This window comes from Ambystoma mexicanum, chromosome 3p (assembly GCF_040938575.1).
Source record: "Ambystoma mexicanum isolate Mex_15411 chromosome 3p, UKY_AmexF1_1, whole genome shotgun sequence".
Taxonomy (NCBI): domain Eukaryota; kingdom Metazoa; phylum Chordata; class Amphibia; order Caudata; family Ambystomatidae; genus Ambystoma; species Ambystoma mexicanum.
This window is the reverse complement of record NC_090925.1, coordinates 178,054,444-178,078,613: the sequence shown is the minus strand read 5'-3', so window position 1 is coordinate 178,078,613 and position 24,170 is coordinate 178,054,444. Positions and strand designations below refer to the sequence as shown.

General features: G+C 45.7%; 1 protein-coding gene across 2 annotated transcripts in view; it reads left to right on the top strand.

Moving 5' to 3' along the window:
* The window catches only part of LOC138580218 (alpha-2-macroglobulin-like protein 1), a 1,051,822-nt gene that overhangs the window by 821,293 nt on the left and 206,359 nt on the right, over window positions 1-24,170 (top strand). For both annotated transcript variants that reach the window (XM_069650580.1, XM_069650579.1), the window contains one exon: window positions 17,141-17,356. In XM_069650580.1, the coding sequence (XP_069506681.1) occupies window positions 17,141-17,356 (216 nt within the window). The remainder of the gene's footprint in view (window positions 1-17,140; window positions 17,357-24,170) is intronic.

The following is a 24,170-nucleotide window of genomic DNA, read 5'->3' as shown; positions in this document are numbered from 1 at the left end:
GAGAATATCCAGTCTGGAGTCTTCTTCCCTTGAGCCTGGTGGGAACAACCAGCTCGTCTTTTCTTCAGTCAGAGAATCCTCTCCTGGGTCGAAATCACTGCTGTGCTGTAGTGGTCCGGATCGCCGTCAGAAGAGCCCTCTCCTGATTTAAAGGAGCGCACCTTTTATTCATCGTTGTCTTTCTCGCTGCTGCTGGCCTCATCCCTGGGTAGTGCAGATCGCTCAAGGCGTCCTCCTTCTTGTCCCCACGACAGAAGCCACAGGAACCGTGAGTATGCAGGAACTACCAGGAACAACTGCCATGGCACCAGCTTTTCTCCAACGGAATAAGGTACTGTGCACACTTGTACTTTCTCTATGTCGGACTAGCCGGAATCGGGGTGAACCCTTTTCCTCCCTGAAGATTTGTTCTTTCTTCCCTCCTTCTTATAACTTTTCCTTCCATTTGACAATCTTTACGAACTCTTGGCATCTCAATTCTCGAACTGTTCAGCGTGTGACCCTCGACAACTGAGCATCTGCTCCATTGACACTGGCGCAGGCCTATTGACTTTAATGTGTATCTTTGAACGTGTCCTTGAGTCTCCTTGCCTTGAAAAAGTATTGCCTTTGATTTTTATTCACTTTTCCCTTGTTTTTAAATTCTTAAGTACAAATTAAGTTTAAATTCTTGATCAAAGGCGCAGCAAGCAGCTAGAGAAGAGGCACTTAATGCCCTGGATCCCAAGGCTCTCCTTGCTGGAGAGTGTAAGAGACAGAGCCCACTAGTGGCTCCAAGTTCAGATCCCAAGTCCACTAGGTGACTTGCTCCTGAAGAAGAGGGGACCGCGACCACTAATCTGGCTACAGTAGTAACGAAAGACCCAGGGTTGCTGAAAAGGAGCCTGAGATGCAGGACAGATGGCTTCAGACCTGAGGGGTCAGCAAGGACTATGCACATTTCTGACAGCTTGGGGAGAAAGTCAGGCTGACATTCTCAGGTACCTAGAGATTGTCCTACTGTGGCAGGTCTACAATAGCAGGCAGCGAAGCTAGCCCGGGACAAGGTCCCTAGGTTGTTCAAAATGTAGTAGAAGAATGGTCTACTGCACTGTGAGCCCAAGTGTGCTGGAAAGGGTATAACTGAAGATTGGGCATTCTCCAATGCCACCGGAGTTTCCTACTGGACCTGGCTCATGACATTCCTTTGGCAGGCCACTTAGAAGTGACCAAGATGTCTGACAGGCTGTCAACACATTTTACTAGCCCCAGATGTATGTGAAAATAAAGGAATTCCTGCTCCCCTGATAAACATCTGGTAGGTCGGTGAAAGGGGGGGAAATAAAGGCTCAGTCATTTCCATTACCATGGATTGGATGACTTTTCGAGAGGATATGAATGGGAATTGTTGGCCCTTTGGATCGCCAAACCGCTCAGGAAACTGACATATTTTAGTGGTGGTAGAAGCATTCCCTTAGGGGAGTATAAAGCCCCTGTTCTGGGGAATGCTCTGATTGGAAATGTCTGCATCTATGAAGCCAATGGGACTCATTATAGGTTTGGCTACCGCTGAATTCGCTACGGCCCCGGCACCCGTGAATGGGCCATTACCAGCACATTACGAGATGAATGGGCTGGTAATTGCCCATTTGCGGGTGCCGGTATGGCCAGCCTCCCGATACCCATTCTGCCACGTGCTATGACACGTATCACCATTTATTCCTACTAGTGATCATGCTGTTGCAGTGGGTGCTTTAGTAAATTCACATCTGGACTACTGCAACAGCCTCCTGTCTGGAATTCTGCCAAAACACAGCAGAGATTGAAAAGGGCCCAAAATGCAGCCATCAGACTTGTTTGTTACTTGAATAGGTTTGCTCATTTCTCAGCTGCTTGCAAGACCACCCCAATGACTGGCAGTGGATAGTAAAATAAACTTCAAGGTGGCTTGCCTGAGTTTCAAGAGCCTAGAGGGCCTGCCTCCATCATATTTAGTGGACAAACACAGTTGGCACCAACCGCCTAGGGTGCTACAGTCAGGGGACCAACTGTTGCTGCAAACTCCTCGATCTTGCTGCGTCACAAGGGGAGATGGGCGATTTGCTGTATATGGCCCAAAGCCGTGGAACAGCATCCCCAGAGAAATCAAAGCCCATGGATCTCTTCAGCAGTTTGAAAGAGCCATAAAAACCTTTCTTTTTACATGAGGGACCATTTAGAGGACTAATTGTTTTTTTCTCTTTTGATCAATTGGCCCCTCTCGATTGTTTCTTTGACCTGCTTCATGTTTTTCTTTGATATACCGCCTGTGACTGCATACGATTAGGTTTGTCCTTGTGCGCTATATACATGTCTCAAAATCAAATTCAATCATTTAGTGCTCGAGGAGAAAGTGGGGTGTTTTCCTGCCATGTCTACTCTTCAACTACAGGCAGGTGCCATAGAATGGAGGTTTTAGGCCCTTTGGAATTCTTTTTGGTCACCATGTTAGGAGTCATCTTAGTATGGTGATAGAAGAATGGAAGGACAACACCTCAAGTCCTACTCACAACATAGAGGATTATGTTCTTGGGTTGACATTCAAAATGGTGCAGTACGTGGGACAGACTCAAAAGAATTTGAAGGCCAATCAAGAATTAGTGAAGAATTGGCATGACCAGAAAGCCATCCTAACTGAGTATATTTCAGGCCACTTAGTCTGAATAGTGAAACCTGTCAAATCATACGGCGCTTCAGGATAAACAGACTGGGCCCTACACAGTACATGTATTGTGTAAGGTTAACTACATCAATGACACAAACATCCCTAGGCAAGAGCATAGGGTATTTCATGTTAACCGGCTGAAACCTCATTACATTTGGGATGACTTGGTGCTTGCTCTGGTGACTGACAGTGAGTCAGAGGAGGACACTGATTCCCTCCCGGGCTTGCTACACACAAAAGCTACAGATTCTTCTGCAGAGTGAATGTACATCTCCTCTGAGCTGATAGACCAACAACTGCAAGACTGTCAGCTACTGCAGGGCAATTTTATTTGACTTCAGGTCACACAAACTGGTTTGTCCATGACATTGACAAAGAAGACAGTGAGCATGTGAATTGCAGAATCCACTGGTTTTTTGACTAGGCAAGGGACACCTAGACGTATTTACAACAAGGCTAACTAGGCCCAGCCCTAAAGAGCGGCATTTTATTGCAATTTGTTTTACATTTTTTGGTTCTCATTTTTTAAATATAAAGCAAATTCAGTTTTTGCCAGTCTGGCTGACCCACAACACTGTGAATAATTTTGAGCTGTTAGTAGTCATTCCATTCTGACAGCTAAAGTATTTGATGGCCAAACTTGTATATATACTTGAAATTTACAAAAGCTTTATTGTTAGGGTGAGTTTAATTAAAAAAAGAAAAAGGAAATGTGTTCCAAACCCAGCGTGCTCTAGATATTTAGTGATTCAGTCATACAACGCTCACAGACATATGTGACAGATATAAAGCTCTTTGGTCATTCGTATCTTTCCAAAATGCTCTTTAATATGCAAAACAGCCAAAACCTCATTGGTTTTATTGGTGCCACTTCACATTTTCTTTGGCGTTATTTCTAATCAATACACACATACACATTGTTAAGCAAACATTTTTATATTCAAATACACGACATGCATTTTTTGAAATTGTTGCAAAAATGAGGGGTTTCCCTTCAGAAAAATAAAGGTTAAAAATGATGTATCATTTTTTTTTTATTTATTTAAAGTGCATTAGCCAAAATTTGACTTTTAACACATTTCATACACATTGTATTAACATGAACAATAAAAACAAACATTTGCAATTTCTAGATAAAAATAAAAGAAAAGAAAAGAGTAGAAGATCTAACCAACAAAATGTTTTCCTAAAACGAGAAATCAAGTTGTTACTAACTTCAATTCCTTTAAAACTCTACCCACTTCAATTGATAAAGCCATCTCATTACCGGAGGATAGTCTCACCCAGAAATCATCAGTATTCAAATGAGACTCCTCATGAACAAATCTGCCAAAAGAACTGACCCTGATACTCCAAGTCCCAATACACTTAGAAAGTAAATGCTTAGTAGTCTGCACTTCCATAGTTAAGCATCTATCACATGTTGGTGCAGTACCCCCTTCTTTATCCCTTATAGCCAGTAATTCCAGGGTAGGGAGTAGATTTAAGCGAAATCTCAAAAAAGCAGATCTAAACCAAAAACTGGGGGACTTCTTAAGATAAGCCGGAAGAAACGATAAACGCTTATCTAACAGTGTCAGTGAGGCTGATCTTGTAGTTCTCCGCATCTTATCAATCGTGTGAATCCAATCAATCACTTTCAATCTTTCCTTTACTTTTAGAGGATTCTGTAAAAGGGACTCTACATCCGAGTCACCGCCAGACAATAGTGCTAAGAAAGTTAGTTCTAGCCTACACAAAAAAGCATATCTCCTTGTTCCCGCTCTACATCAATTTCCTCAAAAAGTGAGTTCCTAGGGGGATCAAGAATTGACCTATAGAGGGTAAGCCACTTCCAGGCTAGCCAAGATTTAAGTGAAGACAAGCCAAGCTCATATCGTAAAGAAACAATCGGAACACAATCAGGGAGGCCCAAAGTGCGTTTCCAAATCTTTGATTCAATAGCAGCCCAGTCTAGTTGGAAGGATAAAGGATTGTAGTCCATGCCATATAGGATTATGGGAACTACCTTCCCGATATAAAATCTTATAAGAGGGAGGATGGTAAATCTGCCAAACTTAGAGTAGATTTTTTTCATCTGGGCTCCCAATTTGATCACCTTTAAATCAATAGAGGCCATCAAAGTAAGCCTAGATGGGAAGAATCTTAATTCAGCTCCCAGATAGGTTAATTCGGAGCCAACCTCTACCCGGGCAGAATCTAACTTACAGATCATCATCTTCACTACTTTGTTAGGCCTCCTAAATACAAGAATCTTGGACTTTGAGGGATTTATTTTTAATTTATTAGTCCTAGCATAATATTCTAGAGCAGTTAACAGACGCTGCAACCCCACTTGTGAGTGGTCCAAGACTACTATATCATTGGCATATGCTAACCAATTGATTTTTACGTTACCGATGGAAGGCGATATTAACCCTATATTCTGGAGCCAAGTTGCTAAATCCACCATAAAAAGTCTGACCTGCATATAATTGTTAGAATGCAGCTCTATTAAGATAGAAAGTAGGCCAGCAGGAATACCCCAGGCATCCAATTTACCCCATAATAGATTTCTATCGACCATATCGAATGCCTGGGATAAATCAATCCAGGCTCCAAAAAGGGCAGGACCCCCCTTGGTGAAGGACTTCTCTGCAAGACAACTCAAGACTAACCCATTCAGTGAGGTAGAAAGACCCTTTCGAAAGCCAGATTGCTGCTTTGGAATAATTCCCTTTGTTTTCGCCCAAGATTCCAATTCACCTAGAACAGTGCCCGTAAAGATTTTACTATCGGCATCTAGGAGAGAGATGGGGCAATAGTTAGAAGCCAGTAGCCTATCACCCTTTTTGTAAATGGGAATAACTATTGAATGAGTCCAAGAGTCAGGGATTTTCCTCTGGACAATTATGTTGTCAAAGAGGGCTTTAAGGATCTTCGCCCACATTTCTGGGTCCGATTTCAACATCGAATTACTTAAACCATTTGGACCAGAAGCTCTGGAAGTTGAGGATTTTTTAATTAACAATTCTATATCCAGAACGTTAAACTCAAGAAGCCAACTACGGGATACATCCGCAACCGAGCATATCGAGGTGTCAGAACCATAAACCTTAGAAAAATGGTCAATCCAGATCCCCTCTTGAATAATTGAATCTTGTTTCTGATGTTGAGTAACCTCATTCAGATTCACTAAAGTCCAGAAATGTCGAGAATTCCTAAGAGACAGGGCGTAAAGCATTCTCTCAGCATCCTGTTGAACTACCAGATGATTATGTGCACGAAGCCAATTCCTATAGCTATTTTTCAGCTTTACTAACCCCTCTCCATAGGCTTTCTCACATAGGCCTGATCTCTTTAAGATAGATATCTGGGACCTCAATTCTTTTTTACGACTTATAATTTGCACATTGAAAGAATGTTTATGCAGCTTATGTGGTTTCTGCACGGGGGGCTCCACCGACGCCTGTACCGTTAAAAAATTCAAAAAAACACTAGGGATACAAAATATATACAAGTTCTGAGTAGATAAATGGCTCGTCCTAAAACACAACTCGCCATTTAATAACTGGCCTCCTTTTTGAAATTTTCTAATGACATTTCCTGAGTTATTAACAAGTAGCTCATGATCATAACGAGAAGTTACTGGAGCACAATCATAAGACAGAGCCACCTTCAACATAGCATGGTCATCAGGGTTCCCATTTCCAATTATCAAACTATTATAATTTTCAAAAATGTTTCTAGAAACAAAGAAATAATCTATCGTGGAGAAAGAGGAACCTCTATGCCAAGAGGGGGAATTAGGAATATCCCCCCTAATATTTCCATTCAACATATATAGATTCCATTCCTGCATAAATTTTAACCATATTTTGCCATTACTAGACTTCTGCTTACAATTGCCTGATCTGGGATCCACGGTGGAAATACATTGGGAGTTAAAGTCCCGGGCAATAAGAATTTCATCCGCTGGGTAACGGATAAAGCAATCAAGTAAACCCTCCGAGAGAGCACACAGAAACTCACAAAGTGGAGAAATACCCGGGTTCCAATACAGGTTTACCACAATCCAACTTGAACATTCATTGGAGTTTCTCAAAGATACTCTCACCATGAGGATCCCCTGGGTGCTATTTGAAACAATCATTGAGGATTTAAACATCTCGTTATTAGAGGCTACCAACAAACCCCCCATCGGTCTGCCCGCCCCCGGAGCCAAAGCCAACTGTTGACAAATTGAGTATCCATCAATACCCACTAGACCAGTTAGCCAAGTTTCTTGAAAAAGAATTAGATCGAAAGTTTTAAAAATTTCCGATCTCCTAGGCTCCTCAGAGAAGGATGTGTAGCCTCTAGTGTTCCAAGATAACACATTGACCTCAGTTGACCCTAAAGCTTTGGATGGGTCATCCCCATCTTAAGAAAGACTTGAGAGATCACTTCCGGTAACATGTCCCACATATTCGTTGTAGTAATTGGGGAAATATCCTTACTGATTGCCCCCCGACAATGATCTTGCTTGACTATCTGGCGGGAGTCGGTGGGAATAAGTACTGGGCAAGTCAGAGAGATCTTCAGTCCCCTCTTCTCCCATGCCACCGCCTCACCCATAATTATATTCACACCCAATCTTGATTTCAATTCTATTGCCGCTATATTAGTATCAGTGTCACATGGGAAGCTCACTGCTTCAATATCGTCTGAAGAAAAGTACTTCAAGGCTGGGATTGACTTCATTTCCATTATAATTGCAGAACGATTTAACGGAGAGTCAAAACGGCAAGATACAGCAGATCTTTATAGAAAAACTCTCAAATCTAGGTTCTGTTTATACAGTTCATCATGCACCTGGGATGATGTATCAGAGTTTCCACTCTCCGTCAAAATTCCTAAACCAGCTGGAGCATCAAATCCTACAGCCCGTGGTTCACCATCAGACAAAAGGGAAGTCAGTCTATAAGATGGATGCTTCGTTATAGCAGCCGTATTTGCTTGCGGATTTTCAAAGCTAGAAGTGGCCCCCTTGGCACCCTGGTCAACGGCCACCCTCACTGGCTTTTTCAAAAAAATAGGAGCAATTTTAACCAGAGGGTTAGACAGCAGCTTTTTCTGTTTAGCCATTAGAAAGATTGGTGCATTTTTTTTTGGTTGGTCCACATAGTCAGTTTGACTTCCCACTGTAGATTTACCTCCAGACACTATCGTTTCATCCATAAGATGTACTTTTTGAGCTTTTGATTTGGGAATTTTCTTCCCCTTTTTCGAGCTAGGAGTTTTAGCCAAATCCTTTTGGGATTTCTCAAGGGTTTCGGAGCCATCATTTGATTTTCGTGGATGCTGATTACTTCCAGAATTAATATGTTTTTCCCTTCGCTTCGCCTTTTTAGTTATGGGGGTGATGGCTTCATTGGCTATTAACTTCCTATTTTTTCTCTTTTTTTTGGACTTCCCATTTGATTTTTTTTTCTGAGGGACTGGTAAATCCGAGTTCGAAGAAGAGATATCTATTGGAGAACCCACAATTGGGGCCCCAACTTGAAAGTCACTATCAGCCAGAGCAGCCAATCTCAGAAACTCCTCCATCACAGATGACGAGAGGGGAGTATCGGTAAAAATGGCCTCAGCGTGAGGTGGAATAGAAGATCCCACCGGTCCTTCCTTTGTCTGGTTATCACGGCGATCAACTTTTTCTAGTAAGATCATAGACACCTTTTTTAAATCCCCACATAAATCAGTCAAAAGGGCCATTTTGCACTTTGATCCTTTACTTCTTTATGGTGCTCAGTCAAAAATCCTCCCAATGATTCATTGACTGCCGATTTTAAGGCTACCATGGCAATTTCGTTTCATTCCAAATCCTTGTTAATCTCCAATAGTATACCCGTATGCTGATAGACCTCTGTTTTCAAATTTTCAAAAACTTTAACCAAGGAAGATAAAACAAAATTGAGAGCTGTTATAGTCGGAGGCACTAGTGCTTCGGGGGAATCCTGGACAGGGTCAACCGGTCTCTCATGTTCGGGTAAAGAGGTTGGCAATTCCTGAGAGATCTCGTGGGAAATTACTTCGACCGGCCTCAAAGCCATTCCCATGTCGGAAGCCAGGGCTGCAGCTTCCAACTCCAACATGTCTTCATCTCTGGGCTCATTAAAGTCCTCACATCGATGAGTCAAAGAATTCTCCAATTGGACTGAGCCCATCCTAGGGACTAACAAGGGAGGCATAATATTAGTCAATGGAGGCTCACTTGAAGAGACTAGATGGTTTAAAATCACATTCTTCATGGTGGAGGTCCTCAGGGTAAAGTCAATATCTCCATGGAAAAGCGCACAGCTTGGTTGATTTGAAGGCGTTGACAGGTCCTCCCTGTGTGATAGAGAATCCGCCAGACCCGAGCCAGCAGGTGCCTGGTCATCTGATGGATAAACACTCGGTGGGGGAAGAAAAATACCACCACCTGATTTATAAGGTTTAAAGAAGGATGCCCTCGGTCTTATCTTCTCCTTGCGCGGTGCCTTCTTTCCCACATCCACTGGAGTAGAATGTAGAGCTCTCTGAGCTTCTGAGGAAAGAGCCGCACTGCGAAGATCATACATGACCCCCTAATTAATTCAAAGCTACGCTTTTGCTGAGAGTAGTGCTTCTTCTGAAATAAGTCAGAAGCCCAAAGCGGTAAAAAGGAGGAGAGGAGCAGCAATGCGATGCAACGGACGGCCAGCAGACTCATGATGTATCATTTTACAATATTGGTAGTAGGGCAGTGGTTACCTCACCCCTGCACGGTGTCCTGGTTCTTCCACGGTGGTCCGTTACTTGTAGGGTTCCGGCCTGACTGTTCTGGTCATGAACAACTCCTGCGGTGGCGGCGTCCCCTTTAAGCATCCCCCCATTCTCCATACAACCCCTTTTCTCTTTGGCAGGCTCACCTGCTCCCTCATGGGTTGCATTCTGCGTGGCTGGTCCCTTCACTTCCCAACGTACTGAGCAATCTTTGGCAGGCTCACCTGCTCCCTCGTGGGCGGTGTTCCACGGAGCAACCCTGGTCTTCTGCTGTAGCCTATGCGCCCAGTCAGGTGGCCCTCCTGTCCTGTTTTTTCTGGGCCAGCTAATAAACCCAGACAAACGATTCTTCCAGACCGTGACCTGCAGTCTCCTCTGTCCCTCGTGGCATGACCTCCTTCTCTGGGCAGGCCTCTTCCTCCTTTTTATAGAAAAAAGACAGCGCCAGTTCATTAGGCCAACTCCGCCTCTCTCTACATCCACACTTGCTCACACCTGACAATCCTTCACTCTCGTAACCATCGCTCACCTTGGTTAACCTCTTCCTGTTCTGCGTGAGGCAGACTATGCTCCCTCGGTTTTCCCCGTTCCCTCTTCACAGGCCAAAATAACCAGACAGACTCAAGGAAGATGGAAAATACTACTTTATTCTTCATTTAATAAAGTATGGAAATATGGCATGCAAGACTTGCTTTTAGTTATAAAAACAGTTTTATACCTTGACATACGTCAGCTATGACATCATTCTACGTGGCTACCAGTATAAATCTACTGGGTGGAGAGATTGGTTTAGTGAAACATGTACCTATATGGTTACATAGGGTTAGTATTACTATTGGATAACCTTTATCTGATAGTCACACCTCGGACTACTTCTAAACTACGTAAAATACAGATAATAGCATAACAATAGCAGCAGGTAGGCCTGTGCAACAATGTATGATCCACCATTACGTGGAACCTCATGATTGGTTGGCACTCTCTCACCAACTTTGGACATTTGGCTCATTAGCAGCACGTAAACTGCGAAACCCAGGTGCAGAGGAACAACATTGTTGGCCCTACACCAGAGTTTTTCCTTTGTGGTTGACCTTGCTGAATGTTCTCTTCCTCAAAACTTTAAATGGGAGTGAAGGTACATTGTTATCAGCGTCTGGAGTTTCATGAATAGGCTTTGTCTCCTAGTCCTAGACCATGTGTGAGGAGCCCATGGTTTTGTCCATTCTGCTCTACTTTCCATGTCTTTAATTTAAAAATAATTGGCACTTGCAGCAGTTCACTCCTTTAATTAATCAAACAGAAATATGTCCTACGTCTGTAAATTATCTTCTTCGACTTCTATTGTAATCATATTGGCATTCTCAGTTATGAGTCAAACCCATGTCTTTGCCTTGCACAAATTGATATTCTAGTGCCTGTCAGCACTTCTGCTTTTCTTCATTGCCTTGAGGTGTCTCGTTTAGTCATTACACAATGCCAGCGTCCATTTTCTCAACATGGCCGATTTACCCGCGTACTATTTTCTACTTTAACAAGCTTCTATATATCTCATCTACCTTCCGTTTCTGCTTATGCACATTTACTGCATTTCTCGTCATCTTCTCAATGTATATCATATCTTTAATGCTCGTATATGCGGTCACTTTGTCATTTAGTTTCCATCTTCGATCTCTTAATACACTTGCTTCATTTTACTGCGTCCACATGTCTTCCCTAAGTAGTGGTATCACTTTCATCTGCCATTCTTCACTTATAGTTCTGTCGCTTCCAATGGCGCTGCCATGCTCAGATCTTCTGCATTTGTTCTGTGATACATACGATATGGTTGTCTTAGCACATAACGTTTTTCATATCTTCAATGCAGTATTGGGACTATGGCAGATATCAAACACAGTGTCTTCCTGTTGATCGTCTCGTATGACAGAGGTCGGGGGGGGGCTCTATTGATATATGATATGATATGTCATTTATAATGCACCTGTACACAAGTGTTTCTAGGCACAACAAGGCAAGCAGGGTGACAGAGGTTGGACAAGACAAGTGATCTTACTAGGCCTTGTGTTATTCAGATCGTGCAAGTGCGACAACATGAAGGTGCAGGGGGAAGGGAGAGGAGGAAGTGCAAGGGAGAGGGAAAGCGGAAGTGCAATCAGAGCTGCATTGCTCTGAGTAAGTGCAGCCAGGGCAGCACAGCGCTGGGTAATTGCAAGGAGTGTAAGTACAGGGGGCTGTAGAGGTTACGCATACAACCCCTAAGTGCGCGCTAGGCCCCGAAAGCAGTGCAGGGAAGACTTATCATGAAGGAGCCTGGTACCCACTGAGACTCAGGGGGTACCCAAACAACCGTCAGCGCAACAGACAAGTAGGTCAGCAGGGGAGAGAGAGAGAAAGAGAGAGAAGAGTAGAAAATGAAGGTCTTGAGCAGCTTCTGGAACTTCAGGTGGCATGGCTCATGTTTGAGAGGGGCAGGGAGGCACCTGCAGAGGAGAGAGATCTACCCCCACTCTCTGCCTGGAGAAGCGACTGACCCACAGGCAGTTTGAGGTAGCGAAGCAAAGGGCTCGAGAAGGAAGGTATTTTGGAAGAGAGAGTTGAATGTAGTCAGGCCCCAGCCCCAGAAAGCCTTGTGGACAATGCGGAGGGTCTTGAACTTAATCCTTGCAGCCACCGGGAGCCAGTGGAGAGATTTCAGCGCTGGAGTGATGTGGTCCCTGAGCTTGAGGCCAAGGATTAGTCTTGCAGTCCTGTTCTGGATTAGTTGCAGAGGGCGGAGAGTAGTGGAAGGCGGATTGAGAAAGATGATGTTGCAGAAGTCCAGCCTAGAGAGAACCAGGGCTCTGGAGACAGTGAGCTACTGGGAGAAAGTAAGAAAAGGAAGAATACATCTGAGAGTTCCATGTGTTAAAATCGTGGCAAAAATTGCAGTGGTTACAAAATATCGCGGCACAAATGCTGTGGTTTTGCCGCCGCAATCCATGTAAAGGATGTGGGGGACAGCCCCACAACCCCTGGGCCCATTATACCATTTAAGGGAAGCGGGGGACACCCCGCAACCCCTGCTCCCCTTAAATGGTATAACAGGGTTCACCTTTACCAGGTCAAACCACAGCATTTTTGCCGCATTTATTTGTATGGGCGACATTTTTGCCGCAATTTTATCACTGCATACCCATCTGAGGAGGTGCAGCAGGTAGTAGGCCTTCCTGGCAAGGTCTGTGATGTGAGGAGAGAAGGAGAGATTGGAATCAAAGATGACACCAATGTTTCTTGCCTCACAGGAAGGCAAGAGAAGAGGGCCCAAGGCGTACCAATCCCGAATTGCAGCTAGACAGTCAGGAATGAGCGAGAGAGCAGAGGAGGCTGAGCGGAGCCTGAAAGAGAGCTGAGTGTCCTCCGCATAACACTGACAGGTAGGGGAGAAGGTAAAGATCATGTTGGCCAAAGGGGCCAAGAGGATATTGAAGAGTCAGGGTGAGATGATAGAGCCATGGGGAACACCACATGTGGAGAGAGAGGTGGTAGAGAGAAAGGATCCGAGTTGGACCTGGGAGGTTTGGTCCAGGACGAAGGAGGTCAACCACTCCAGTGCCTCCCTGATGCCCAGGTTTGAACAGAGTTGATTGATCAGGATAGCAGGATTGGCCGTGTCAAAAGCAGAGGGAAGGTCAAGGAGGATGAGGACATAAGGAAGGCTAGAATCAAGATTAGAGAGCAGACCTTCATAGGTGTTCAAGAGAGCAGGTTCTGTGCATATGGCTGCTCTGAAGCCAGACTGATGGTCATGGAGACAACCAACAGATTCAGTGTGGAACGTATACTGGGAGATAGCCAGCTTTTCCAGGAGTTTGCCCAGGAAAGGAGTGATAGAGATTGGGCGATAGTTTGTGATATGATATGATATGATAGTTTATTTATATAGCGCCTATACAAAATGTGTTTCAAAGCGCTTCAAGGCAAGGGAGGGAACAAGGGAAAAACAATGACATTCTTATAGGCCATGAACAGTAAGGATGTGAAATTAACTATCGTACTCGGCCTGACGACATTAGACAGGCGACTACCGTACTAGGCCTGACGACATTTCTGGTAGAGCTGGAGAAAAAAAACAAGAGGTGAGGGAGAGGGGTGCAGAAAGGTAGGGGAGGAACAAAACAAGCGACTATCATATTAGGCCTGATGACATTTCAGATAGTGCTGGAGGGGTTTGGGGAGGAAAAAACCAGTAGAGGGAGGGAGGAGGAGACAGACGAGGTTGCTATCATACTAGGTCCAGGGACAATTCTGATAGAGTAAGTGCATAGAAGAAAGTAAGGGGAGGAGATAGGAAAAGGGAGAAGGGAAAGGAGGAGAGAACAGAGAGTTGGCAGTCAAAAGAGTGGAGAAGCAAGAGGGGAGAGTGAATACAATTGCAGAAGTCAGTAGTAAAACATAATGTTGCAAGCCAGGATACACGATGAAGATGGGAACAGCATGCTCCCCATCTGCAAAGGAAAAGAGTCTGGAGGGTTCCTTAAGCAGGGAAAAGGAGCGGCAAACAGGAAGGCACTAGGTGGGCAGGGCTTGCTAATTGGTGAAAAAGAGCGGCAAACAGGAAGGCACCAGGTGGGCGGGGCTTGCTAATTGGTGAAAAAGAGAGGCAAACAGGAAGGCACCAGGTGGGTGGGGCTTGCTAAGTGGTGAAAAAGAGCGGCAAACAGGAAGGCACCAGGTGGGTGGGGCTTGCTAAGTGGTGAAAAAGAGCAGCAAACCTGAAGGCACCATGTGGGCGGGGCTGCACTTCCTCTCAGCCATCCTGCACTAGCGTTTCAGGGCAGCGAGGATGGAGTCATACCAAGAGTTGCACTTGGAGGTAGGCTTCAGACAGATTCTCATGCCAGGGGCAAGGATGTCCAGAGTGTTGGAGATAGAAGGATGCAGATTAGAGAGGGCTGTGACAGAGTGTGAGTCAGTTGCAGGAGTGAGAGGAGTAGAGAAAGTAGAGGCAAGGGCATCCACTGACATAAGCTTCATGGGCCGAATGACCAAGAAAGTTGTTGACAGTACTGGGGCGGGCTTTGCCTGAGGGACAGATAGTTTCAGGTGAGAGGAAAGCAGAAAGTGGTCAGTCCAAGAGAGAGGAGTGGTGCAAGGGTTAGGGAGGGGGCTGTCTGAGGAGATGAGAACATCCAAGGTGTGTCCAGCAGAGTGTGTCGGACCAGCGGGTAGAATGGATTATGAGAGTGTTGCAGAGATTTCAGAAGAGCCCAGAGGAGGGATTAGAAGCATTCAGGTGGATGTTGAGGTCTCTGAGGAGGAGAGGTTGATAGGTAGAGGCAAGAAGGAGAGGTCTGTCGACTAAGAGAGGAAGAGGGCAAACTGGTCAGGAGGCCTGTAGATGTTCAGCACTGTCAGAGAGAAGCCAGGGAAGATAGAAAGCCTGTAGACCAGGCATTCAAAAGTGGAGTAAGCCTGTATAGGAATGACAGTGGCAGGGACCCACTCTGGAAAAATTAGTGCTACTCCACCTCCGGGTCGGTTTGTTCTGTACTTGGAGAGGATCTTGTAGCCATCAGGGAGGAGAGTGTCAAAACTTGTGACAGAGCTGGCCGTGAACCATGTGTTGGTGAGAGCGAGGACATCCAGGTCAAGTTCTTTGAGGAGGTGGCAGATGTCAGAGGAGTGTTTGACAGCAGAGCGAGAGTTGAGAGTAGCAACGTCGAGCAGGTTGCCACATTTGAGAGTCTATCATGATGGGCTACAGGCTTGAGGCACACTCAACAGAAATGGTAGAGTGGCCCCAGAGTGGGCAGAGTTGGTTGCAGGGGGTGGCATAGTAGCCAGAGATGAGGAGGGAGGTGCCAGAGAGGTCGCTGAGGCGGGAGTTGACAGAGGAGCCAGAATGGTTCTAGTAGGAGTATCAGGAGAAGGAAGGAAGTTGATAAGACGCGGTAGACACCTATCGAAAAGGAGGCGATTGGGCTGAGGGCCCCGGACCAAGACAGTGTCATTCAGATAGTCATTAATGATGGTATTGGAGGAGTGGAATGAGGCCAAGAGGAAATCCCATTGAGTGCCACCATTAATCGGAGAGGACAAGATAGGAGAGAGAACAAGACCATATGAGGGGTCCTTAGGTCTGGTGAGGGAACTACAAAGAGGATGTCGGTGAGAGTCTGTCTGGAGGAAGCACTGATGTAGGTATCAGTGATAGGGAGGCCTGGGTTGCAGACCAGGATGTCCCTTTTGAACTTCTTCCTTCCAGACTTAGTGAGAGGTATAGGAGATAAAGTAGCAGTTAAAGAAGATGGGAGAGATGGAGAGCACCTTGGAGGATGCAAGGTGGAAAGTAGGAGGAGTAGGGAGTGAAAGAGAGGACAGACAAAGTCAAGTGCTGCACAACGCGGAGTGGTGGCAGCAGGTTGACGGCTGCAGGCTTCTTGCTTCCTCGGCTGACACCGGCAAACAACAATTGGAGCTGTTTCCACTCACTGGAGATGTCCTTTGCCTCGTGGTCCTTCAACGCATGGGGGCTGCAACGGGCAGTGGGGCTGTCCTGGAAGTAATAAGGGGTCAGGGGAGGGTAGGCTGGAAGGGGTAACGAGGAAGGAACAGGAAGCACCAGAGCAGGCAGGCTGCAAAGGAAATTCATTTGAAAAAACAGAGCGGGAGCTCCTTAAGTCAACTGCTCACCTGCTCATCATGTCCAAGTAAAAGGTATAAAAGGGGTGTACCTTTTCTCCTTCTATCATATTTCACCTCAAGATATGTTAACTTCTTCTGATGCCACTTCGTGTAGCTTATGTAAGATACTCCCCACACATTTTTTAGGTTTTGTTTTATTTATTGATTTATTATGTGCCCATACACAAGTGTTTCAAGATGCAACAAGGCAATGGAGGGGGAAACAGAGGGAGGACAAGACAACGATCTCACTAGGCCTTGTGTCATTGAGATAGTGCAGGTGTGCAAACAAGAAGTGCAAGGGAGAGGGGATAGGTAGAATTGCCCACAGAGCAGCAAGGCTCTGAGTTAAGTGCTGGGAGGCTGGGACTCCAAGGGGCAATCTCAGCCAGATAGTGCATGGTTAGCCAGAAGGCAGTGCAAGTAGGGCCAGGCAGCAAGTGTAGGGGTACTAGTCGGGAGGGGGTTGGTGTCCTATAAGACTCAGCGGACAACCAGTCAGTCAGCAGATGGAGAAGGAGCAAGGAACAGTTAGCAGGGTAGAGTGTGAGAGAAAGATAACAAAAGGTAGGTCTTGAGGAGTTTCTGGAACTTAAGGAGGTCCGGCTCAGGGTGGAGAGAGGCAGGGAGTCCATTCCAGAGGGAGGCTTCTGCAGAGGAGAGTGTTCTACCCCCAATCTCTGCTTGGAAAAGTGACTCACCCACAGAGAGTTAGAGGTAGACGAATAAAGGGCTTTAGGAGAAAGGTACGTAGGAACAGAGAGTTGAAGGTAGTAAGGGCCACTGCCCCAAAATGCCTTGTGGACAATGCAGAGGGTATTAAACTTGATCCTTATAGCCAGTGGAGGGATTTCATGGTCAGAGAGATGTAGTCGCTGGGCTTGAGGCCGAGAATAAATCTTGTGATTCTGTTCTGGATGAGTTGAAGAGGGTGAAGAGTAGAGCTCTGAGCCCTGATGCCCAATGAACGTGTCTTTCTTCTGAATTGTTGATAATGGTAATTGTGTTCATCTTCTTCTCATTCCACTGCAGGACACCGTTGTGGCACTGCAGGCCTTAACCAAATTTGCAGAGGTAACCTTCAGCTCTAATGGCAATGTTGAGGTGACGGTGAAGTCCACAGAGAGCTTTGTAAAGTCGTTCCTCATTCAGCAAAACAACCGGCTGCTGGTGCAGAGTGTCCCACTGCCCGAGATCCCTGGGACCTACCTAGTTTCTGCCAACGGCTCAGGCTGCATCTTTGCACAGGTGAGCAGGTTGCACTACAGGACGATCACCCAGACTATCCCTTGTGTAATGGCCTCTGTAGAGTTGACCTGAGCTAGGAAAGGGATCATTGTAGCATAGACCCCTGTCACACAGCCTCAATCCTGCTAGGTTAGCCTCTGCAATATTACTACAATGAAACACCATCAACTCCAGCTTTGAATCTACATGTTCCACTGCTTTAGGTTTGTCCCATACTCTTAAGAGCTCTCAAGTTGCCCAGTGTCATCCTTGAGTGGATCATCCAATCCTGCTTTCTCTTTGTGTCCCTTTACTTTAATTTACTTATTTTTGTTTATCTACATGATTTGTACATGCACCAGACGCAAATTGCAATCAGTTTCAGGCACAGGAAAGTCAGGTGTAGAGTGAAAGGGGGAGAGAGAAAGGCAAAAAAACAAACCCAAATGTGTAAAAACCTTTATGATAACAGCACAAGGGGGCGTCTTCCAGGGACTTGGATGGGATTCATGAGTGGGAAGGGTTTAACGTTGTTGTCATGGCCAGACGCAGGTTTTACCCATGCTGGCATTCTGGTACTTACCGTGGGTGCTATCTTCTCCGGCTCATTTGGGGACAAATGTGTGACACAGTGCCCTTTCCAAGATGATGCCTGGGCTTTCAAGATGCCATTTACTGGTCTGGCGTTATGCTTCCGGTTCCTGTTAGTCTGCCTTCGATCCTGCAGCTTCTATAAAGAGACATAAGTAAGGCGCTGCGTGGCACCTAATTGCATATTGAATGCCTTCTTTATGGCCTCTTCCCGAAATCTTCCTTCTGCCCTATTCCTCCTTTGCTCTTCCTTGCCTCTAGTTTTCTCCTGTTTTCTTGTTAATCTTCTCCTCCATTGGATCCTGTGGACCAGCTATAATCTACATTCCAATTGCTGCAGTCAGAGTTTTTCCCGTCAGGTTTTTTTCCTTCCTTCTGGTTCCTGTCTCTTGGGGTCACCTGACTGTATAGTTGGACATGTCTCCCTCAGATGGAAAACAATTTTTCACCAAACCAATGCGCCAGTCGACCTGGGTTAGTCCTGCAATTGGCAGAATTAGACACCATCCAATATTGTCTCAACCTGCTACCATGAGTGCTGATCATGAACAACTCCTGGATGCAATGCAGAATCTTACCGCCGAAGTTCAGGCCCTCAGAAAAGCAAATGTATTTCTGAAGCAAATGATCACCATGTGAGAGACCCTTGTTTTGGAAAACTGCTTGGGGGTTATTTCCTGTGTGAAATTTACAGGTGATCCAAAAAAAACTCCAAGAATTTCTTAATGCTTGTTTGATCCAGTTCAACCTCTCCTTTTTTTGAATGGGCATACCAAGGGTGCGATATGTCGTGAGTCATTTGACTGATTGTGCCCTAGCTTTGGCTACTACGCTAGTGACCTTTTCCAGCCCAGTATTGGATGGGACTACACGAAAATATCCTTTAAAAAAAAACGAATGGTTGAAATGATTGGATGTCAGCTATACCAAAATTAAGTACAGCCGAAAATGCCAAACATTGGTCGCAATTTTTTTTATTTTTTATTTTTTTCAATATTTTTATTTGCATTTGTTATCAGACATACATCTCAAGTTATAGGATAATCATGAACTGTTTATGATATAGCGACTGTGATATTGGTTACTAACAACATTTAAACCATAAACAACAGATACTGGGCCTCATTAAGCGGAAGGCGGTAAGGGTTAACGGTCACCGGTAATGCTACCGGTGACCATTAAGCCTTACCGCCTTACTACGAGTTCCCTTTGCGGGACCCGACTTTAACGGCTGGTTTTACCAGCCTTTAAAGTAGGGTGCCGCAACGGGACCTTGGTGCTAATTACAGTACCGCAATTTGTGGTACTGTAATTAGAGCCTTCCCCATTCCCATAGAGCCCTAAGGGGGCAAAAATGGGAATGGGGAATGGCCTTGGTGAATGGGGAATAACCGCCCCCACTCACCTTGGAGTAGGGCGGTAATTTTTGCGCCTTGAAACACCTGTGTATAGGCGCGTTACAAATACCATATCATATCATATCATATCATATCATATCCACCAAGGCGCGCACGGTAAAATACCGGCGGCAACCATGGCGCTAATAGCGCCATGGTTATCGCCTACCGTGTAATGAGGTACACTGTCTTTAGCTGCTAAGATAATTTGTCACAGCTGCAATTCAGGTGATATGGTGGTGCTGGTGTTATAATGATGGTCCTGGAGGTGCTCTTGCCAGGTGATCTCTCGGTGTTGTCTTTGTGCTATGTCATATTTGTGTGGTGTTTTGTGCTTTTTTCAGGGGGGCTTATCGTCTCCTGCGAGGAACAAGTCTCTAATTAGGGCCTTACATGCTTCAAACGTGGCGCTTATGTCTCCTTCGGGCCCCTTATTTCCTTCGCTCCAAGCTTTGCTCTCTGCTGCAGCCCATCTCACCAGTTCTTCATCCATGGTGCATATTGTGGTCCTCTAGGTGTTTTCCATGCCATTGCGATTGCCCTTTTTGCCAGTGCAGGCCAGGTCCATTAGTTCCACTACATGTTTGTGCATGCTTAGTCTGGGGTATGTGCTCAGTAGACACACCTTTGGAGACCAATCGTACCTGTTCACTCCTGCCTTTGTGCATGTTTGCTCAACTTTAGCCCAAAAGCCCTCTAGTTTGGGGCAGCACCAGAACATGTGTATTAAGCCTGCCTGTTCATTTCCGCACCAGGGGCAGTTTGGCCGGGTTTGTTTGTTGAGACTTGCCACTCTAAGAGGTGTCATATAGGTCCTGTATAGAACGTTCAGTTGGATTAGTCTGAATCTAGCGTTCCTACACACCTCTTTCGGGTGCATCAATGCCATTTCCCATTCTTTCTCAGTCAGTATGACCCCTAGGTCTCCCTCCAATGTTTCTTTCAGTGTGGTGCTTCGGGGATTGGGCCTGTCTGTTAGTTGGCGATACAGTCTGGACACAGGTCTCCAACCGTCGCTTAGATTGTGCATCTCTACAAGTATAGGACTCAGTGTTGGTTCTTCTGGCCATGTGTCCCATTTTCTTTCGGCGGTATGTTTGATCTGTTGGTACCCTAGAAATTGTCCCTTTGCTAGTCCCTCTTGTACGTGTAGCACTTCGAACTCTCTGAAAGCTCCGTCATCAAACATGTCTCCCCAGGTGTAGAGTCCCACCAACTCCCATTTCCTCATTGCTGGTACGTCTGCGGGGGCCTTGCAGACGTCTGCTAACATCGGGTGTCAGGTGCACAGGGTTGCCGCAGATGAAGTACTGCCTTAGTTCTGTTCCATACTCGTCTACCCAAGGTCACAATCATGGGTGTGTGTGCTATGTCAATTGGTGGGGTCCATAATATATCCCTGAGGTGTGCCAGGGCTATCAAATGCTGCAGGAGATTGGATTCAGGCGTGATCTCGTCTGTCAGCCATCTCGTTACGTGGCTAAACTGTACTGCCAAATAATATTTCTCTAGGTCTGGCAGTTGTATCCCTCCTTCCTTGTATGGTGGTGTCAGTGTGTTTAGTGACAGTTTGTGTCTGGCCGCTCCCCATAGGAAGTCTTTAAGTAATACAGAAGGATGGGCCAATATAGTGGCATACATTTAGAAAGTTGTATAGGAACCTCACCCATCATGCTCTACCCATCATGGACAGTGGTAGTTTGGACCAGAACCTCATGGATTTGTGTAATCCAATCTTCACAGCCACTGTGTTGCTTTCATGTGTGTGCTCTGGTGTGTGCTTGATGTTTATCCCTAAGTATCTGAACCCCTCTACCTGCCAGCTGATTCCCACTTCAGGTAAGTCCATTGGGTTCACCCCCTTTAGTTTTGCCAACGGGAATGCGCACGATTTATGTTTTCTGAACTGTATCCTGGAGTAGCGCGCGTAGTTGTCTAATATCCCTAGTACTATCGGGGCGTTTATGTGAGGGTTCCTCAGGTATAGAAAAACGTCATCAGCAAAGAGAGATATTATATTATATTTGCTTCCGACCTTTATCCCTGCATCAAAAAGCTGCTTCCTGAGGTAGATAGCTACTGGTTCGAGCCCCAGAATGTATAGCACGAGGGATAGCGGGCAACCATGTCTGGTGCCTCTCTGTATCTCCCACGCCTTTGACACCATGTTTCTAGCCTCAGGGTTGTTTTATATCACTTTAACCCATCTCACAAAGCCCTCTCCAAACCCAAAGTCCCTCAATACCTCTACCGACCTCTCCCAGTATATGGAGTTGAACGCTTTGATTGCATCCAATGATAATATTGCCAACCGTACCTCACTCTCGAGTGTTTGTGCCATTATGTGTTGGCGTAGGTTGGCTGTTGTGTTTCGGCCAGGTACACATCCATTCTGGTCTTCGTGGATCAGGGCTCCCACCACTCTTTCTAGTCTCTTGGGCAGTATGGAGGTCAGTATTTTATTGTCGTAGTTCAGCATCACCAATGGGCGGTATGAGTCACAGACTTCGCAGGTTTGTTTGGTTTGAGTATCAGGACTATCAGTGTTTCCCTCATGCTTTCCGGCAGGGTCCCTAGCTCAAACGCCTCCATGAATACCTCATGCAGCAGTGGTGCCAAGGTTGGTTCATAGGCTTTGTAAAATTCTGGTGGTAAGCCATCGCTTCCTGGGGTTTTACACGTGGCTAGGGATCTGATGGCCTCCGTTACGTCTTCTATGGTAATGGTTTTTTCTAGTGACTCGCTCTGTTCTCTGCTTAATTTGTGGAGTCCTATTTCTTCTAATATTTCTCTGATAGCGTTTATCAACACTTTATTGTCCTGGGCATAGAGTTTAGAATAGAAGGCGGCAGATGTGTCATTTTTTGGTTGCTGTGTTTTATGTGTTGTTCCGTTTTCATCTTTTATTTCATGTGGTAGGTGCTTCAGATGCTCTCACTTGCACAACCAGGCTAGTAGCCTGCTTGGCTTGTCTGCCTCCTTATGTGCTCTGACAGCACGTGTTGCGTAATCAAATTTGTAAAGCCTTCCCATTGCCTCTTGACTCTGATCGCTTTCAATTTTGTATTGTCTGCGTTTGTGAGTTGAGCACTGGCCTCAAGCTGTTTTATTTCCTCTTCCTTGGCCTCTAGTTCTTGTTTTAGTTGTTTCCGAACCCCCCCAGCTCCCGCTATTACCTCTCCCCTTGTCACCACTTTCATTGTTTCCCATAGCGTGGCCCATCTGTCCACGCTGCCTTTATTTATTTACACAAATTCCTCTAGCTTGTCCCCAAGGTCGTCTTTGAACACTAGGTCTGTGAGTGCCACTGTGGGCATGCACCACATCGGGATGAGGGGTCTGAGTTCTTTGATTTTCCATTGCATGATTAGGGGGGAGTGGCCAGGTATTGATCTGCCTAGGTATTGCACATATTCTACCTGGGGCATTTGGTTTTTTATCAATAAACAGGTAATCTCTACTGGTGTATAGGTTGTGGGGAGAAGAGTAGTGTGAGTAACATCTATCTATGGGGTGTAATGCCCGCCATGCACTACCAGGTCCAGATGGTCGACCATTGTATTTAACGCCTGTGAGTTTGTGTTTGCTTGGTGTTGCAGTGAGTCTGATCTGTCCAGGGCTGCATTTTTCACGCAATTAAAGTCCCCACCCCATATGAAAAAAAGCCTTCTCTATGGTGTGTCTTTTTGGCGCTTATTTGTTTGAGGTGTGTGGGTATGCCATGGTTAGGAAAGTAGGAGTTCACTATGCATACCATGGTTTGTTCAATCATTCCCCACATCACCAGGTACCTGCCATCCTTGTCAGCTTCATTTCCTAGCAGTTGGAATGGAATCTCCGGGTTCACCCACGTGAATACTCCTCTTGCGTATTTAGAGTAGGGTGCTCCTTGCCCCTGCCCCTCCCCCAGCGTTCTTTCAGTTTGGTTGTGGCTTCTGCCATTAGATGTGTTTCTTGGAGCAGGGCTTTCGATACTTTTTTCCTCTGTAAGTAGGATTTGATCCGGTTTTGTCTCATGTAGGAGCCCATTCCCCTCACATTCCATGTCATTATTCTAAGTTGAGTGGCCATAGTTCTGTCTTATCAACCCGTAGGTCCACTTTCCTTTTCCTTTTGCATATGGTTTGCCTTCCCAGGTTGCTTTCTCTACTCCCTGGTCAGGCACCTCCATAGTTCCATTGTTGTGAGGTTTACTGGCCCATTTCCCACCATTTATTTGCAGCGTGTAGACAGTATAACAAGAGTAACAAACAACATAAGCCAAACTGGTGTACCCAGCCGCTGCATTGGACACACTGCGCTCAGGCGCCCTTGCGCTTTCTTGTCCCATTCAGGGTTTCGGAAGCCATAGTTTTGTGCTGGCAACAGGCCCGCACTAACGGTCTGTGGGTTAGGTCTGTGTGCTCGGTTGGGGAGGCCGAGTTTATCCTTCAGCCGTCTTGCTGTTTCGGTGGTCTTGTCACTTTCTTGAGCTGTTCCTTATGTTCGGATGGTCGCTTCTTTGTCATCCGCTAAGTTGTTGTGCTCCATCCACATGGTAGCTGCTGCTGGTGTTTTCAGGAATATTGCACGTGCCTTATATATCACCTTTAGTCTGGATGGGTAGAGTAACATGTATTTCAGGTGGCCTTGATTGGTACGAAATAATTCCTCGCCTTGTGTACAGCCGGTGTGTAGTCGGGGTATACAGTTATTTTGGAGTTGTCTCGTTATATTGCTCCTCCCTCCCTGGATTATTTGTGGATGGTCTCCCTGTCTTGGAATTTGAGGATCTTTGCAATTATCGGTCGGGGGTAGGAGCCCGGTGGTGGTCTCTTCTGGAGAGATCTGTGAGCCCTCTCCACTGC